This window comes from Cherax quadricarinatus, chromosome 4, assembly GCF_038502225.1.
Source record: "Cherax quadricarinatus isolate ZL_2023a chromosome 4, ASM3850222v1, whole genome shotgun sequence".
In the NCBI taxonomy this organism is placed as follows: domain Eukaryota; kingdom Metazoa; phylum Arthropoda; class Malacostraca; order Decapoda; family Parastacidae; genus Cherax; species Cherax quadricarinatus.
In genome coordinates, this window is record NC_091295.1 from 24,625,730 (window position 1) to 24,646,860 (window position 21,131).

The 21,131-nt window shown below is 49.5% G+C and overlaps 1 protein-coding gene across 1 annotated transcript in view; it reads right to left on the reverse strand.

Annotated features, from left to right (window-relative positions):
• LOC128684163 (protein Wnt-2b-like) overlaps positions 1-21,131 on the reverse strand; it is a 279,764-nt gene that overhangs the window by 6,289 nt on the left and 252,344 nt on the right. The window contains exon 4 of the mRNA XM_053770288.2: positions 11,913-12,048. Within this exon, the coding sequence (XP_053626263.1) occupies positions 11,913-12,048 (136 nt within the window). The remainder of the gene's footprint in view (positions 1-11,912; positions 12,049-21,131) is intronic.

Consider the following 21,131-nt stretch of genomic DNA (forward strand, 5'->3'; position numbering starts at 1 on the left):
TGGTTAACCAGTGGGGGTGAGAACCATGTGGTTAACCAGTGGGGGTGAGAACCATGTGGTTAACCAGTGGGGGTGAGAACCATGTGGTTAACCAGTGGGGGTGAGAACCATGTGGTTAACCAGTGGGGGTGAGAACCATGTGGTTAACCAGTGAGGGTGAGAACCATGTGGTTAACCAGTGGGGGTGAGAACCATGTGGTTAACCAGTGGGGGTGAGAACCATGTGGTTAACCAGTGGGGGTGAGAACCATGTGGTTAACCAGTGGGGGTGAGAACCATGTGGTTAACCAGTGGGGGTGAGAACCATGTGGTTAACCAGTGAGGGTGAGAACCATGTGGTTAACCAGTGGAGGTGAGAACCATGTGGTTAACCATTGGGGGTGAGAACCATGTGGTTAACCAGTGAGGGTGAGAACCATGTGGTTAACCAGTGGGGGTGAGAACCATGTGGTTAACCAGTGGGGGTGAGAACCATGTGGTTAACCAGTGGGGGTGAGAACCATGTGGTTAACCAGTGGGGGTGAGAACCATGTGGTTAACCAGTGGGGGTGAGAACCATGTGGTTAACCAGTGGGGGTGAGAACCATGTGGTTAACCAGTGAGGGTGAGAACCATGTGGTTAACCAGTGGGGGTGAGAACCATGTGGTTAACCAGTGGGGGTGAGAACCATGTGGTTAACCAGTGAGGGTGAGAACCATGTGGTTAACCAGTGGGGGTGAGAACCATGTGGTTAACAAGTGAGGGTGAGAACCATGTGGTTAACCAGTGGGGGTGAGAACCATGTGGTTAACCAGTGGGGGTGAGAACCATGTGGTTAACAAGTGGGGGTGAGAACCATGTGGTTAACAAGTGGGGGTGAGAACCATGTGGCTAACCAGTGGGGGTGAGAACTATGTGGTTAACAAGTGGGGGTGAGAACCATGTGGTTAGCCAGTGGGGGTGAGAACTATGTGGTTAACCAGTGGGGGTGAGAACTATGTGGCTAACTAGTGGGGGTGAGAACCATGTGGTTAACAAGTTGGGGTGAGAACCATGTGGTTAATCAGTGGGGGTGAGAACCATGTGGTTAACAAGTGGGGGTGAGAACCATGTGGTTAACAAGTGGGGGTGAGAACCATGTGGTTAACAAGTGGGGGTGAGAACCATGTGCTTAACAAGTGGGGGTGAGAACCATGTGGTTAGCCAGTGGGGGTGAGAACCATGTGGCTAACCAGCGGGGGTGAGAACTATGTGGTTAACAAGTGGGGGTGAAAACCATGTGGTTAGCCAGTGGGGGTAAGAACTATGTGGCTAACCAGTGGGGGTGAGAACTATGTGGCTAACTAGTGGGGGTGAGAACCATGTGGTTAACAAGTGGGGGTGAGAACCATGTGGTTAACCAGTGGGGGTGAGAACCATGTGGTTAACAAGTGGGGGTGAGAACCATGTGGTTAACCAGTGGGGGTGAGAACTATGTGGTTAACCAGTGGGAGTGAGAACCTTGTAGTTAACCAGCGGGGGTTAGAACTACGTGGTTAACCAGTGGAGGTGAGAACTATGTGGTTAACCAGTGGGGGTGAGAACCATGTGGCTAACCAGTGGGGGTGAGAACTATGTGGTTAACCAGTGGGAGTGAGAACCATGTAGTTAACCAGCGGGGGTGAGAACTACGTGGTTAACCAGTGGGGGTGAGAACTATGTGGTTAACCAGTGGGAGTGAGAACCTTGTAGTTAACCAGCGGGGGTTAGAACTACGTGGTTAACCAGTGGAGGTGAGAACTATGTGGTTAACCAGTGGGGGTGAGAACCATGTGGCTAACCAGTGGGGGTGAGAACTATGTGGTTAACCAGTGGGAGTGAGAACCATGTAGTTAACCAGCGGGGGTGAGAACTACGTGGTTAACCAGTGGGGGTGAGAACTATGTGGTTAACCAGTGGGAGTGAGAACCTTGTAGTTAACCAGCGGGGGTTAGAACTACGTGGTTAACCAGTGGAGGTGAGAACTATGTGGTTAACCAGTGGGGGTGAGAACCATGTGGCTAACCAGTGGGGGTGAGAACTATGTGGTTAACCAGTGGGAGTGAGAACCATGTAGTTAACCAGCGGGGGTGAGAACTACGTGGTTAACCAGTGGGGGTGAGAACTATGTGGTTAACCAGTGGGAGTGAGAACCTTGTAGTTAACCAGCGGGGGTGAGAACTATGTGGTTAACCAATGGGGGTGAGAACTATGTGGTTAACCAGTGTGGGTGAGAACCATGTGGCTAACCAGTGGGGGTGAGAACTATGTGGTTAACCAGTGGGAGTGAGAACCATGTAGCTAACCAGCGGGGGTGAGAACTATGTGGTTAACCAGTGGAGGTGAAAACTATGTGGTTAATTAGGGGGGTGAGAACCATGTAGTTAACCAGGGGGTGAGAACTATGTGGTTAACCAGTGGGGGTGAGAACCATTTGGTTAACCAGTGGGGGTGAGGACCATGTGGTTAACCAGTGGGGGTGAGAACCATGTAGTTAACCAGTGGGGGTGAGAACCATGTAGTTAACCAGTGGGGGTGAGAACCATGTGGTTAACAAGCACACACACACACTTCAATGGATCAGAGAATACCTGACAGGGAGGCAACAACAAGTCATGGTACAGGATGAGGTATCACAGTGGGCACCTGTGACGAGTGGGGTCCCACGGGGGTCGGTCCTAGGACCAGTGCTATTTCTGGTATATGTGAATGACATGATGGAAGGGATAGACTCAGAGGTGTCCCTGTTCGCAAATGATGTGAAGTTAATGAGGAGAATTAAATCAGATGAGGACCAGGCAGGACTTCAAAGAGACCTGGACAGGCTGGTCACGTTGTCCAGCAACTGGCTTCTTGTATTCAACCCTGCCAAATGCAAAGTCATGAAGATCGGAGAAGGGCAAAAAAGACCGCAGACAGAGTATAGGCTAGGTGGCCAAAGACTGCAAACCTCGCTCAAGGAGAAAGATCTTGGGGTAACCATAACACCGAGCATGTCTCCGGAGGCACACATTAACCAGATAACTGCTGCAGCATATGGGCGCCTGGCAAACCTGAGAATAGCGTTCCGATACCTTAGTAAGGAATCGTTCAAGACACTGTACACTGTGTACATCAGGCCCATACTGGAGTATGCAGCTCCAGTTTGGAAACCACACCTGGACAAACACGTCAAGAAATTACAGAAAGTGGAAAGGTTTGCAACAAGGCTAGTTCCGGAGCTCAGGAGTATGTCCTACGAAGAAAGGTTGAGGGAAATCAGACTGACGACACTGGAGGACAGGCGGGTCAGGGTAGACATGATAACGACATACAAAATACTGCGTGGAATAGATAAGGTGGACAGAGACAGGTTGTTCCAGAGAGGGGACACAGAAACAAGGGATCACAATTGGAAGCTGAAGACTCAGACGAGTCATAGGGATGTTGGGAAGTCTTTCTTCAGTCATAGAGTCGTCAGGAAGTGGAATAGCCTAACAAGTGATGTAGTGGAGGCAGGATCCATACATAGCTTTAAGCAGAGGTATAATAAAGCTCACGGTTCAGGGAGAGTGACCTAGTAGCGACCAGTGAAGAGGCGGGGCCAGGAGCTCGGACTCGACCCCCGCAACCTCAACTAGGTGAGTACACACACACACACACACACACACACACACACACACACACACACACACACACACTCCAAAGGTTTGCAACAAGACTAGTCCCAGAGCTAAGAGGTATGTCCTACGAGGAGAGGTTAAGGGAAATCAACCTGACGACACTGGAGGACAGGAGAGATAGGGGGGACATGATAACGACATACAAAATACTGAGAGGAATTGACAAGGTGGACAAAGACAGGATGTTCCAGAGATTGGACACAGTAACAAGGGGACACAGTTGGAAGCTGAAGACACAGATGAATCACAGGGATGTTAGGAAGTATTTCTTCAGCCACAGAGTAGTCAGTAAGTGGAATAGTTTGGGAAGCGATGTAGTGGAGGCAGGATCCATACATAGCTTTAAGCAGAGGTATGATAAAGCTCACGGCTCAGGGAGAGTGACCTAGTAGCGATCAGTGAAGAGGCGGGGCCAGGAGCTCGGACTCGACCCCCGCAACCTCAACTAGGTGAGTACAACTAGGTGAGTACACACACACACACACACACACATACACACACACACACAGGCAGGAGCTGAGTCTCGACCCCTGCAACCACAATTAGGTGAGTACACACACACACACACACAGGCAGGAGCTGAGTCTCGACCCCCGCAACCTCAACTAGGTGAGTACAACTAGGTGAGTACACACACACACACACACACACATACACACACACACACAGGCAGGAGCTGAGTCTCGACCCCTGCAACCACAATTAGGTGAGTACACACACACACACATACACAAACACAGGGGTAACAATACATGCATCAAGGAATACACATCCCAAAATCAGGAGGAGGGAACACCTCACCACCACCATGAACGATGGAGAGGAACACCTCACCACCACCATGAACCATGGAGAGGAACACCTCACCACCACCATGAACCATGGAGAGGAACACCTCACCACCACCATGAACGATGGAGAGGAACACCTCACCACCACCATGAACCATGGAGAGGAACACCTCACCACCACCATGAACGATGGAGAGGAACACCTCACCACCACCATGAACGATGGAGAGGAACACCTCACCACCACCATGAACCATGGAGAGGAACACCTCACCACCACCATGAACCATGGAGAGGAACACCTCACCACCACCATGAACGATGGAGAGGAACACCTCACTACCACCACCATGAACGATGGAGAGGAACACCTCACCACCACCATGAACCATGGAGAGGAACACCTCACCACCACCATGAACCATGGAGAGGAACACCTCACCACCACCATGAACCATGGAGAGGAACACCTCACCACCACCATGAACGATGGAGAGGAACACCTCACCACCACCATGAACCATGGAGAGGAACACCTCACCACCACCATGAACGATGGAGAGGAACACCTCACCACCACCATGAACGATGGAGAGGAACACCTCACCACCACCATGAACGATGGAGAGGAACACCTCACCACCACCATGAACCATGGAGAGGAACACCTCACCACCACCATGAACGATGGAGAGGAACACCTCACCATGGACCACCATGAACCATGGAGAGGAGCACCTGGAGAGGAACACCTCACCACCACCATGAACGATGGAGAGGAACACCTCACCACCACCATGAACCATGGAGAGGAACACCTCACCACCACCATGAACGATGGAGAGCAACACCTCACCACAACCATGAACGATGGAGAGGAACACCTGGAGGAGGAACACCTCACCACCACCATGAACGATGGAGAGGAACACCTCACTACCACCATGAACCATGGAGAGGAACACCTCACTACCACCATGAACGATGGAGAGGAACACCTCACCACCACCATGAACGATGGAGGGAACACCTCACCACCACCATGAACGATGGAGGGAACACCTCACCACCACCATGAACGATGGAGAGGAACACCTCACCACCACCATGAACGATGGAGAGGAACACCTCACCACCACCATGAACGATGGAGAGGAACACCTCACCACCACCATGAACGATGGAGGGAACACCTCACCACCACCATGAACGATGGAGAGGAACACCTCAATACCACCATGAACGATGGAGAGGAACACCTCACCACCACCACCACCACCACCATGAACGATGGAGAGGAACACCTCACCACCACCATGAACCATGGAGAGGAACACCTCACCACCACCATGAACGGTGGAGGGAACACCTCACCACCACCATGAACGATGGAGAGGAACACCTCACCACCACCATGAACCATGGAGAGGAACACCTCACCACCACCATGAACGATGGAGAGGAACACCTCACCACCACCATGAACGATGGAGAGGAACACCTCACCACCACCATGAACCATGGAGAGGAACACCTCACCACCACCATGAACGATGGAGAGGAACACCTCACCACCACCATGAACGATGGAGAGGAACACCTCACCACCACCATGAACCATGGAGAGGAACACCTCACCACCACCATGAACGATGGAGAGGAACACCTCACCACCACCATGAACCATGGAGAGGAACACCTCACCACCACCATGAACCATGGAGAGGAACACCTCACCACCACCATGAACGATGGAGAGGAACACCTCACCACCACCATGAACCATGGAGAGGAACACCTCACCACCACCATGAACGATGGAGAGGAACACCTCACCACCACCATGAACCATGGAGAGGAACACCTCACCACCACCATGAACCATGGAGAGGAACACCTCACCACCACCATGAACGATGGAGAGGAACACCTCACCACCACCATGAACCATGGAGAGGAACACCTCACCACCACCATGAACGATGGAGAGGAACACCTCACCACCACCATGAACGATGGAGAGGAACACCTCACCACCACCATGAACCATGGAGAGGAACACCTCACCACCACCATGAACGATGGAGAGGAACACCTCACCACCACCATGAACCATGGAGAGGAACACCTCACCACCACCATGAACGATGGAGAGGAACACCTCACCACCACCATGAACGATGGAGAGGAACACCTCACCACCACCATGAACCATGGAGAGGAACACCTCACCACCACCATGAACGATGGAGAGGAACACCTCACCACCACCATGAACCACCTCACCACCACCATGGAGAGGAACACCTCACCACCACCATGAACGATGGAGAGGAACACCTCACCACCACCATGAACCATGGAGAGGAACACCTCACCACCACCATGAACCATGGAGAGGAACACCTCACCACCACCATGAACGATGGAGAGGAACACCTCACCACCACCATGAACGATGGAGGGAACACCTCACCACCACCATGAACCATGGAGAGGAACACCTCACCACCACCATGAACCATGGAGAGGAACACCTCACCACCACCATGAACCATGGAGAGGAACACCTCACCACCACCATGAACCATGGAGAGGAACACCTCACCACCACCATGAACGATGGAGAGGAACACCTCACCACCACCATGAACCATGGAGAGGAACACCTCACCACCACCATGAACGATGGAGAGGAACACCTCACCACCACCATGAACCACCTCACCACCACCATGAACGATGGAGAGGAACACCTCACCACCACCATGAACGATGGAGAGGAACACCTCACCACCACCATGAACGATGGAGAGGAACACCTCACCACCACCATGAACGATGGAGAGGAACACCTCACCACCACCATGAACGATGGAGAGGAACACCTCACCACCACCATGAACCATGGAGAGGAACACCTCACCACCACCATGAACGATGGAGAGGAACACCTCACCACCACCATGAACGATGGAGAGGAACACCTCACCACCACCATGAACGATGGAGAGGAACACCTCACCACCACCATGAACGATGGAGAGGAACACCTCACCACCACCATGAACGATGGAGAGGAACACCTCACCACCACCATGAACGATGGAGGGAACACCTCACCACCACCATGAACGATGGAGGGAACACCTCACCACCACCATGAACGATGGAGAGGAACACCTCACCACCACCATGAACGATGGAGAGGAACACCTCACCACCACCATGAACGATGGAGAGGAACACCTCACCACCACCATGAACGATGGAGAGGAACACCTCACCACCACCATGAACCATGGAGAGGAACACCTCACCACCACCATGAACCATGGAGAGGAACACCTCACCACCACCATGAACGATGGAGAGGAACACCTCACCACCACCATGAACGATGGAGAGGAACACCTCACCACCACCATGAACGATGGAGAGGAACACCTCACCACCACCATGAACGATGGAGAGGAACACCTCACCACCACCATGAACGATGGAGAGGAACACCTCACCACCACCATGAACCATGGAGAGGAACACCTCACCACCACCATGAACCATGGAGAGGAACACCTCACCACCACCATGAACGATGGAGGGAACACCTCACCACCACCATGAACGATGGAGAGGAACACCTCACCACCACCATGAACGATGGAGAGGAACACCTCACCACCACCATGAACGATGGAGAGGAACACCTCACCACCACCATGAACGATGGAGAGGAACACCTCACCACCACCATGGAACACCTCACCACCACCATGAACGATGGAGAGGAACACCTCACCACCACCATGAACGATGGAGAGGAACCCCTCCCCACCACCATGAACGATGGAGCGGAACACCTCACCACCACCATGAACGAGGTAGGGAACACCTCACCACCCCCATGAACGATGGAGAGGAACACCTCACTACCACCATGAACGGTGGAGGAGAAACACCTCAATACCACCATGAACGATGGAGGGAACACCTCACCACCACCATGAACGATGGAGAGGAACACCTCACCACCACCATGAACGATGGAGAGGAACACCTCACCACCACCATGAACCATGGAGAGGAACACCTCACCACCACCATGAACGATGGAGAGGAACACCTCACCACCACCATGAACCATGGAGAGGAACACCTCACCACCACCATGAACGATGGAGAGGAACACCTCACCACCACCATGAACCATGGAGAGGAACACCTCACCACCACCATGAACGATGGAGAGGAACACCTCACCACCACCATGAACACCTCATGGAGAGGAACACCTCACCACCACCATGAACGATGGAGAGGAACACCTCACCACCACCATGAACCATGGAGAGGAACACCTCACCACCACCATGAACGATGGAGAGGAACACCTCACCACCACCATGAACCATGGAGAGGAACACCTCACCACCACCATGAACGATGGAGAGGAACACCTCACCACCACCATGAACGGTGGAGGGAACACCTCACCACCACCATGAACCATGGAGAGGAACACCTCACCACCACCATGAACGATGGAGAGGAACACCTCACCACCACCATGAACGGTGGAGGGAACACCTCACCACCACCATGAACGATGGAGGGAACACCTCACCACCACCATGAACGATGGAGAGGAACACCTCACCACCACCATGAACCATGGAGAGGAACACCTCACCACCACCATGAACCATGGAGAGGAACACCTCACCACCACCATGAACCATGGAGAGGAACACCTCACCACCACCATGAACCATGGAGAGGAACACCTCACCCCCACCATGAACGATGGAGAGGAACACCTCACCACCACCATGAACCATGGAGGGAACACCTCACCATCACCATGAACGATGGAGAGGAACACCTCACCACCACCATGAACCATGGAGAGGAACACCTCACCACCACCATGAACCATGGAGAGGAACACCTCACCACCACCATGAACCATGGAGAGGAACACCTCACCACCACCATGAACCATGGAGAGGAACACCTCACCACCACCATGAACCATGGAGAGGAACACCTCACCACCACCATGAACCATGGAGAGGAACACCTCACCACCACCATGAACCATGGAGGGAACACCTCACCACCACCATGAACCATGGAGAGGAACACCTCACCACCACCATGAACCATGGAGAGGAACACCTCACCACCACCATGAACCATGGAGAGGAACACCTCACCACCACCATGAACCATGGAGAGGAACACCTCACCACCACCATGAACCATGGAGAGGAACACCTCACCACCACCATGAACCATGGAGAGGAACACCTCACCACCACCATGAACCATGGAGAGGAACACCTCACCACCACCATGAACCATGGAGGGAACACCTCACCACCACCATGAACCATGGAGAGGAACACCTCACCACCACCATGAACCATGGAGAGGAACACCTCACCACCACCATGAACCATGGAGAGGAACACCTCACCACCACCATGAACGATGGAGAGGAACACCTCACCACCACCATGAACCATGGAGAGGAACACCTCACCACCACCATGAACCATGAACCATGGAGAGGGAACACCACACCACCACCATGAACCATGGAGAGGAACACCTCACCACCACCATGAACCATGGAGAGGAACACCTCACCACCACCATGAACCATGGAGAGGAACACCTCACCACCACCATGAACCATGGAGGGAACACATCACCACCACCATGAACCATGGAGAGGAACACCTCACCACCACCATGAACCATGGAGAGGAACACCACACCACCACCATGAACCATGGAGAGGAACACCTCACCACCACCATGAACCATGGAGAGGAACACCTCACCACCACCATGAACCATGGAGAGGAACACCTCACCACCACCATGAACCATGGAGAGGAACACCTCACCACCACCATGAACGATGGAGAGGAACATCTCACCACCAGGCTCTGGTGGCCTGGTGGTTAACGCTCTCGCTTCACACGGTGAGGGCCTGGGTTCGATTCCCAGCCAGAGTAGAAACATTGGACGTGTTTCTTTCCACCTGTTGTCTATGTTCCCCATCAGTAAAATGGGTACCTGGGTGTTAGTCGACTGGTGTGGGTCGCATCCTGGGACACTGACCTAAGGAGGCCTGGTCACAGACCGGGCCGCGGGGGCGTTGACCCCCGGAACTCTCTCCAGATAAACCACCATGAACCATGGAGATTAACACCTCACCATCACCATGAACGATGGAGAGGAACACCTCACCACCACCATGAACCATGGAGAGGAACACCGCAATACAAGACTCTAAACACACTAGTTGTTACAAAATAATAGGCAAAAAAATAATACCTGAGGGAACTAGACATTAAAAACAATGTAAACAGATAAAATCTCAATGAATAGTGAAGGAGACGAAAGAGTATAATAAATCCCAGGAGAAAGGAGGGATGCCAGAGAGCTTTTAATATTCAACTGTTGCAACAACTTGCAAAATGGAAATAAAGAAGAGGTTCTTCTGCTTCAACCAACATCGCTGCCATGTATACTCTGCAAGGTAATGAAGAACATATGAAAGATTAAGTTGGTATACCATCTGGAAAACAAAGATTTTGTTGTAAAAACCAGCATGGGTTGAGAGAGGCAAACTGCTGCTTTAACTCACCTAAGTATATCGAGAAGACAAAGATCAGACCGATGAATGAAATGGAGTGTTACAAAGTTCATTTGTTGGAACCACAATCTTCATGAAATATGTCAAGGACCTGCCGGGTCAATGTTAATGTTTGAGGATGACGCAAAGTTTACGAGGAGAATAAAGTGAGAAGAGGATTGTAAGATGTTAAAGAAAGACTTAAACAAGTTACATGAACGGTTCAGCAGGTGGCTACTGGGATTCACTGCTAATGATTATATGTTTATGAGGAGGGAACCAGGAGATAGGAAGGTAGAGGTGGCGTACCACACTAGGTAGTCAAACAGGTGAGTGAAATATGGGCAACAGTTAACTATCTTTATTTCCGAGATACTTAATTGTTGCACATATGTTTTGCTCACCTACCTCTCGGCACTGTCTTCCATTACTCTAATTATATAATCAATTATTTGAATCTGTATGAGAAAATGACCTTGACTTCAACACCACAACAAACCTGATGACTGAGGGACAAACCAATAGAATAGCAACGAAAGCCTAAGCAAAACTAGTATATATAAAAAGAGTTTCCATGAATCTTAAGATGACATCACTATAGACGGTACATGTTACACCAGTACTGGAGTACACAGAGCCTGCATGGAACCTTCATCATATCAAACATATGTACAAAATTCAGAAAGTTCAGATGTTTGGTACAAATCTGGCCCCAGACCCACGTGGGCCGGAGTACGAAGATAGGTTAAGAGCGATGTATATGAGACAGTGACGCACAGGAGTGACGTAGAAGACTCACAGTGACATACCTGCCTCTGGTGGGTCGCTGACGTATGCGTTCATCACAACCACACTCCGTCAATTCTCCTCTGCTGCAGGCGCGGGTGACGCTGTATGCCACCCCGGCGGCCGAGATGGCGTATACGTAGGCTTTCTCCCTGCTCTCTGTACGGTGAAGAGAAGAACCAAGTGCTAGTAACCCAACCTGCTCAAATACCTTAGAATTCACACAGGCCTTCTCTCTCTCTCTCTCTCTCTCTCTCTCTCTCTCTCTCTCTCTCTCTCTCTCTCTCTCTCTCTCTCTCTCTCTCTCTCTCTCTCTCTCTCTCTCTCACTTACTCACCTGCCTCCCTCTTTTATTACCATTCTCGTGAAAGCCAACACCGCCTTCCACACCACAACATTACCATTATAACACAGCGGTCATTACCATAACACTAATCATGCTGTCTGCCACTACATCACCTGGATGATACCCTTCTCCGCAACCCGGATATAACACTCTTTAAATCCCTACTAATCATTATATATAATACAAATTCCTCACTAATCACCAAATATCACACTATATCCTCACTAATCACCAGATAAAACACTCAACATCCACTAAGCATTAATCACCAGTTACCAGTGGTCAAGGCTACGCTAAATGGCTCTTACGCCGCTGCTGCCCACTTGAAGAACTGGCCCTCCTGGGTTAACCCTGGAGGGTTATAAACCCAGAAAGATTATTAACACAGAACAACCCAGGTAAGGGAAGCAGGGTGGCTTATTTCCACCGGGAATGGGGGAGGGCGATTATCTCCCTCAGGATGCCACTAACAGAAGTCGACAAACACCTGAGTTATCTACTTTCAGCAAGGAAGGTGTTAAGAGACTTGCTTGCCTGTACGTCCCGGGTTGATTCCGGGTTATGTTCTGGGCCGAACGCGCTACCATTGCTAATGTCAAGTTTTAAATTGCAAATGTCTCATTAAAATAATAATAATAATAATAATAATAAATATTATTATTATTATTATAAAGAGCAAAGATAAAACCTAAGGTGCTCAGATTTTCGACTGAAAGGCAAAGAATCCTACACAAACATTGAAAGAAAAACAACGAGAATACAGAAAATGTCAATTTCTTTTAGACGCAGATATAAACAGACAGAAAAAGACCAGAGAAGTGAGGACCAGACAGATGACAACATAAGAATGGAGGAACACTGCAGCAGGCCCACTGGTCCAAATTAAGCAGGTCCTTCACAAAATCAACAGAGAAAGACAACAGGAGGCGGACCATTAATACACGGCACTGACGATACACAAGACGACTCTTAGAACTAACAATATGGAAACTTCCAATATCGGACGCTGTATAGCCCTTGTGGCTTAGCGCTTCTTTTTGATTATAATAATAATAATCCAATATCGGACATAATACAAACATAAGGAAGAATACAATATTAGTTACCATCACTTGGACAGTTCATCAAAATCCCGCGTCACTTAGGAGAGGAACCTCATGATAACCTGACAATGGTCCAGGGTGAATCAAAGCATCGTCTTGAGTGGTTGGTGGTGTCACATTTGTTCAATGTGATCTACAACAACTCGTCTTGAGTTGTTTTAGATCACAGGTCCTGTCCCGGATGATGACGTGTCGGTTCTGTGAACCATTCATCTACAATCCTGTCCCGGATGATGACGTGTCGGTTCTGTGAACCATTCATCTACAATCCTGTCCCGGATGATGACGTGTCGGTTCTGTGAACCATTCATCTACAATCCTGTCCCGGATCATCTAGAAGTTTCTCTCACCAGTACAGTGTTTTTTTTTCTTTTTCTTTTTTGTATTATAGTTGTTTAATACAAAAATAATCAACATGGAGGGTGAAACACCGCAGTCACATGTAGTCCTGGAGGGCGAAACACCAGTCATATGTAGACATGGAAGGCGAAACACCAGTCATATGTAGACATGGAAGGCGAAACACCAGTCATATGTAGACATGGAAGGCGAAACACGTCATATGTAGACATGGAAGGCGAAACACCAGTCATATGTAGACATGGAAGGCGAAACACCAGTCATATGTAGACATGGAAGGCGAAACACCAGTCATATGTAGACATGGAAGGCGAAACACGTCATATGTAGACATGGAAGGCGAAACACCAGTCATATGTAGACATGGAAGGCGAAACACCAGTCATATGTTGACATGGAAGGCGAAACACCACAGTCACATGTAGACCTGGAGGGTGAAACACCACAGTCACATGTAGACATGGAAGGCGAAACACCAGTCATATGTAGACATGGAAGGCGAAACACCAGTCATATGTAGACATGGAAGGCGAAACACCAGTCATATGTAGACATGGAAGGCGAAACACCAGTCATATGTAGACATGGAAGGCGAAACACCAGTCATATGTAGACATGGAAGGCGAAACACCAGTCATATGTACACATGGAAGGCGAAACACCAGTCATATGTAGACATGGAAGGCGAAACACCAGTCATATGTAGACATGGAAGGCGAAACACCAGTCATATGTAGACATGGAAGGCGAAACACCAGTCATATGTAGACATGGAAGGCGAAACACCAGTCATATGTAGACATGGAAGGCGAAACACCACAGTCACATGTAGACATGGAAGGCGAAACACCAGTCATATGTTGACATGGAAGGCGAAACACCACAGTCACATGTAGACCTGGAGGGTGAAACACCACAGTCACATGTAGACATGGAGGGTAAAACACCACAGTCACATGTAGACCTGGAGGGTGAAACACCACAGTCACATGTAGACATGGAGGGTGAAACACCACAGTCACATGTAGACCTGGAGGGTGAAACACCACAGTCACATGTAGACATGGAGGGTGAAACACCACAGTCACATGTAGACATGGAGGGTGAAACACCACAGTCACATGTAGACCTGGAGGGTGAAACACCACAGTCACATGTAGACATGGAGGGTGAAACACCAGAGTGACAAGTAGACATGAAGGGCGAAACACCACAGTCACATGTAGACACGGAGGGTGAAACACCATAGTCACATGTAGACATGGAGGGCGAAACACCACAGACGCATGTAGACATGGAGGGTGAAACACCGCAGTCACATGTAGACATGGAGGGTGAAACACCACAGTCACATGTAGACATGGAGGGTGAAACACCACAGTCACATGTAGACATGGAGGGTGAAACACCGCAGTCACATGTAGACCTGAAGGGTGAAACACCACAGTCACATGTAGACATGGAGGGTGAAACATTGCAGTCACATGTAGACATGGAGGGTGAAACACCGCAGTCACATGTAGACATGGAGGGCGAAACATCACAGTCGCATGTAGACATGAAAGGTGAAACACCGCAGTCACATGTAGACCTGAAGGGTGAAACACCACAGTCACATGTAGACATGGAGGGTGAAACAATGCAGTCACATGTAGACATGGAGGGCGAAACACCACAGTCGCATGTAGACATGAAAGGTGAAACACCACAGTCATATGTAGACATGGAGGGTGAAACACCAGTAACATGTAGACCTGGAGGGCGAAACACCGCAGTCACATGTAGACATGGAGGGTGAAACACCACAGTCACATGTAGACATGGAGGGTGAAACACCACAGTCACATGTAGACCTGGAGGGTGAAACATCGCAGTCACATGTAAACATGGAGGGTGAAACACCGCAGTCACATGTCCTGGAGGGCGAAACACCGCAGTCACATGTAGACCTGGAGGGTGAAACACCACAGTCACATGTAGTCCTGGAGGGCGAAACACCGCAGTCACATGTAGACATGGAGGGTGAAACACTGCAGTCATATGCAGAGCTGAAGGGTGAAACACCGCAGTCACATGTAGTCCTGGAGGGCGAAACACCGCAGTCACATGTAGACCTGGAGGGTGAAACACCACAGTCACATGTAGTCCTGGTGGGTGAAACACCACAGTCACATGTAGTCCTGGAGGGCGAAACACCGCAGTCACATGTAGTCCTGGTGGGTGAAACACCACAGTCACATGTAGTCCTGGTGGGTGAAACACCACAGTCACATGTAGTCCTGGTGGGTGAAACACCGCAGTCACATGTAGTCCTGGTGGGTGAAACACCACAGTCACATGTAGTCCTGGAGGGCGAAACACCACAGTCACATGTAGACCTGGAGGGTGAAACACCACAGTCACATGTAGACCTGGAGGGTGAAACACCAGTCATATGTAGACCTGAAGGGCGAAACACCGCAATCACATGTAGACATGGAGGGTGAAACACCGCAGTCACATGTAGACCTGGAGGGTGAAACACCACAGTCACATGTAGTCCTGGAGGGCGAAACACCACAGTCACATGTAGACCTGGAGGGTGAAACACCACAGTCACATGTAGACCTGGAGGGTGAAACACCACAGTCACATGTAGACATGAAGGGCGAAACACCACAGTCACATGTAGACATGGAGGGTGAAACACCACAGTCACATGTAGACATGAAGGGCGAAACACCACAGTCACATGTAGACATGGAGGGTGAAACACCACAGTCACATTTAGACATGGAGGGTGAAACACCACAGTCACATGCAGACATGAAGGGCGAAACACCACAGTCACATGTAGACATGGAGGGTGAAACACCACAGTCATATGTAGACCTGGAGGGTGAAACATCGCAGTCACATGTAAACATGGAGGGTGAAACACCGCAGTCACATGTCCTGGAGGGCGAAACACCGCAGTCACATGTAGACCTGGAGGGTGAAACACCACAGTCACATGTAGTCCTGGAGGGCGAAACACCGCAGTCACATGTAGACCTGGAGGGCAAAACACCGCAGTCACATGTAGTCCTGGAGGGTGAAACACCACAGTCACATGTAGTCCTGGAGGGCGAAACACCACAGTCACATGTAGATCTGAAGGGTGAAACACCACAGTCACATGTAGTCCTGGAGGGCGAAACACCGCAGTCACATGTAGTCCTGGAGGGTGAAACACCGCAGTCACATGTAGACCTGGAGGGTGAAACACCACAGTCACATGTCGTCCTGGAGGGCGAAACACCGCAGTCACATGTAGACCTGGAGGGTGAAACACCACAGTCACATGTAGTCCTGGAGGGTGAAACACCAGTCACATGTAGACCTGGAGGGTGAAACATCGCAGTCACATGTAGACCTGGAGGGTGAAACACCACAGTCACATGTAGACCTGGAGGGCGAAACACCACAGTCACATGTAGTCCTGGAGGGTGAAACACCAGTCACACGTAGACCTGGAGGGTGAAACATCGCAGTCACATGTAGTCCTGGAGGGTGAAACACCAGTCACACGTAGACCTGGAGGGTGAAACATCGCAGTCACATGTAGACCTGGAGGGTGAAACACCACAGTCACATGTAGTCCTGGAGGGTGAAACACCAGTCACACGTAGACCTGGAGGGTGAAACATCGCAGTCACATGTAGACCTGGAGGGTGAAACACCACAGTCACATGTAGACCTGGAGGCCGAAACACCACAGTCACATGTAGACCTGGAGGGCGAAACACCACAGTCACATGTAGACCTGGAGGGTGAAACACCACAGTCACGTGTAGACCTGGAGGGTGAAACACCACAGTCACATGTAGACCTGGAGGGTGAAACACCACAGTCACATGTAGACCTGGAGGGTGAAACACCACAGTCACATGTAGACCTGGAGGGTGAAACACCACAGTCACATGTAGACCTGGAGGGTGAAACACCACAGTCACATGCAGATCTTGAGGGTGAAACACCACAGTCCCATGTAGACCTGGAGGGTGAAACACTACAGTCACATGTAGACCTGGAGGGTGAAACACTACAGTCACATGTAGACCTGGAGGGTGAAACACCACAGTCACATGTAGACCTGGAGGGTGAAACACCACAGTCACGTGTAGACCTGGAGGGTGAAACACCACAGTCACATGTAGAACTGGAGGGCGAAACACCACAGTCACATGTAGACCTGGAGGGTGAAACACCACAGTCACATGTAGACCTGGATGGTGAAACACTACAGTCACGTGTAGACCTGGAGGGTGAAACACCACAGTCACATGTAGACATGGAGGGTGAAACACCACAGTCACGTGTAGACCTGGAGGGTGAAACACTACAGTCACGTGTAGACCTGGAGGGTGAAACACCAGTCACATGTAGACCTTGAGGGTGAAACACCACAGTCACATGTAGACCTGGAGGGTGAAACACCACAGTCACATGTAGACCTGGAGGGTGAAACACCACAGTCACATGTAGATCTTGAGGGTGAAACACCACAGTCCCATGTAGACCTGGAGGGTGAAACACTACAGTCACATGTAGACCTGGAGGGTGAAACACTACAGTCACATGTAGACCTGGAGGGTGAAACACCACAGTCACATGTAGACCTGGAGGGTGAAACACCACAGTCACATGTAGACCTGGAGGGCGAAACACCAGTCACATGTAGACCTGGAGGGTGAAACACCACAGTCACATGTAGACCTGGAGGGTGAAACACTACAGTCACGTGTAGACCTGGAGGGTGAAACACCACAGTCACATGTAGACATGGAGGGTGAAACACCACAGTCACGTGTAGACCTGGAGGGTGAAACACTACAGTCACGTGTAGACCTGGAGGGTGAAACACCAGTCACATGTAGACCTGGAGGGTGAAACACCACAGTCACAGGTAGATCTTGAGGGTGAAACACCACAGTCACATGTAGACCTGGAGGGCGAAACACCACAGTCACATGTAGACCTGGAGGGTGAAACACCACAGTCACATGTAGACCTGGAGGGCGAAACACCACAGTCACATGTAGACTTGGATGGTGAAACACCACAGTCACATGTAGACCTGGAGGGTGAAACACTACAGTCACGTGTAGACCTGGAGGGTGAAACACTACAGTCACGTGTAGACCTGGAGGGTGAAACACCACAGTCACATGTAGATCTTGAGGGTGAAACACCGCTGGTACATGTAGACTTGGATGGTGAAACATCGGAGTCACATGTAGACCTGGAGGGCGAAACACCAGTCACATGTAGTCCTGGAGGGCGAAACACCGCAGTCACATGTAGACCTGGAGGTCGAAACACCGCAGTCACATGTAGACCTGGAGGTCGAAACACCGCAGTCACATATGTTTCATGGCAAGGTTGGAGTTGGAAAAAGATTTAATACAAATGTCAGTCGACCTGTTAGTAAGGGAAGGTAACAGTGAACACAGGATTATGGCAACCTTCACAACAGAACCATCTACATTATGGCAACCTTCACAACAGAACCATCTACATTATGGCAACCTTCACAACAGAACCATCTACATTATGGCAACCTTCACAACAGAACCATCTACATTATGGCAACCTTCACAACAGAACCATCTACATTATGGCAACCTTCACAACAGAACCATCTACATTATGGCAACCTTCACAACAGAACCATCTACATTATGGCAACCTTCACAACAGAACCATCTACATTATGGCAACCTTCACAACAGAACCATCTACATTATGGCAACCTTCACAACAGAACCATCTACATTATGGCAACCTTCACAACAGAACCATCTACATTATGGCAACCTTCACAACAGGACCATCTACATTATGGCAACCTTCACAACAGGACCATCTACATTATGGCAACCTTCACAACAGAACCATCTACATTATGGCAACCTTCACAACAGAACCATCTATATTATGGCAACCTTCACAACAGAACCATCTACATTATGGCAACCTTCACAACAGAACCATCTACATTATGGCAACCTTCACAACAGAACCATCTACATTATGGCAACCTTCACAACAGAATCATCTACATTATGACAACCTTCACAACAGGACCATCTACATTATGGCAACCTTCACAACAGGACTATCTACATTATGGCAACCTTCACAACAGAACCATCTATATTATGACAACCTTCACAACAGGACTATCTACATTATGGCAACCTTCACAACAGGACTATCTACATTATGGCAACCTTCACAACAGGATCATCTACATTATGGCAACCTTCACAACAGGACCATCTACATTATGGCAACCTTCACAACAGGACTATCTACATTATGGCAACCTTCACAACAGAACCATCTACATTATGACAACCTTCACAACAGGACCATCTACATTATGGCAACCTTCACAACAGAACCATCTACATTATGGCAACCTTCACAACAGAACCATCTACATTATGGCAACCTTCACAACAGAACCATCTACATTATGGCAACCTTCACAACAGAACCATCTACATTATGGCAACCTTCACAACAGGACCATCTACATTATGGCAACCTTCACAACAGAACCATCTACATTATGGCAACCTTCACAACAGGACCATCTACATTATGGCAACCTTCACAACAGGACCATCTACATTATGGCAACCTTCACAACAGAACCATCCACATTATGGCAACCTTCACAACAGAACCATCTACATTATGGCAACCTTCACAACAGAACCATCTACATTATGGCAACCTTCACAACAGGACCATCTACATTATGGCAACCTTCACAACAGGACCATCTACATTATGACAACCTTCACAACAGGACCATCTACATTATGGCAACCTTCACAACAGAACCATCTACATTATGGCAACCTTCACAACAGGACCATCTACATTATGGCAACCTTCACAACAGGACCATCTACATTATGACAACCTTCACAACAGGACCATCTACATTATGGCAACCTTCACAACAGGACCATCTACATTATGGCAACCTTCACAACAGAACCATCTACATTATGGCAACCTTCACAACAGAACCATCTACATTATGACAACCTTCACAACAGGACCATCTACATTATGGCAACCTTCACAACAGAACTATCTACATTATGGCAACCTTCACAACAGGACTATCTACATTATGGCAACCTTCACAACAGAACCATCTACATTATGACAACCTTCACAACAGGACCATCTACATTATGGCAACCTTCACAACAGAACCATCTACATTATGGCAACCTTCACAACAGAACCATCTACATTATGGCAACCTTCACAACAGAACCATCTACATTATGGCAACCTTCACAACAGAATCATCTACATTATGACAACCTTCACAACAGGACTATCTACATTATGGCAACCTTCACAACAGGACTATCTACATTACG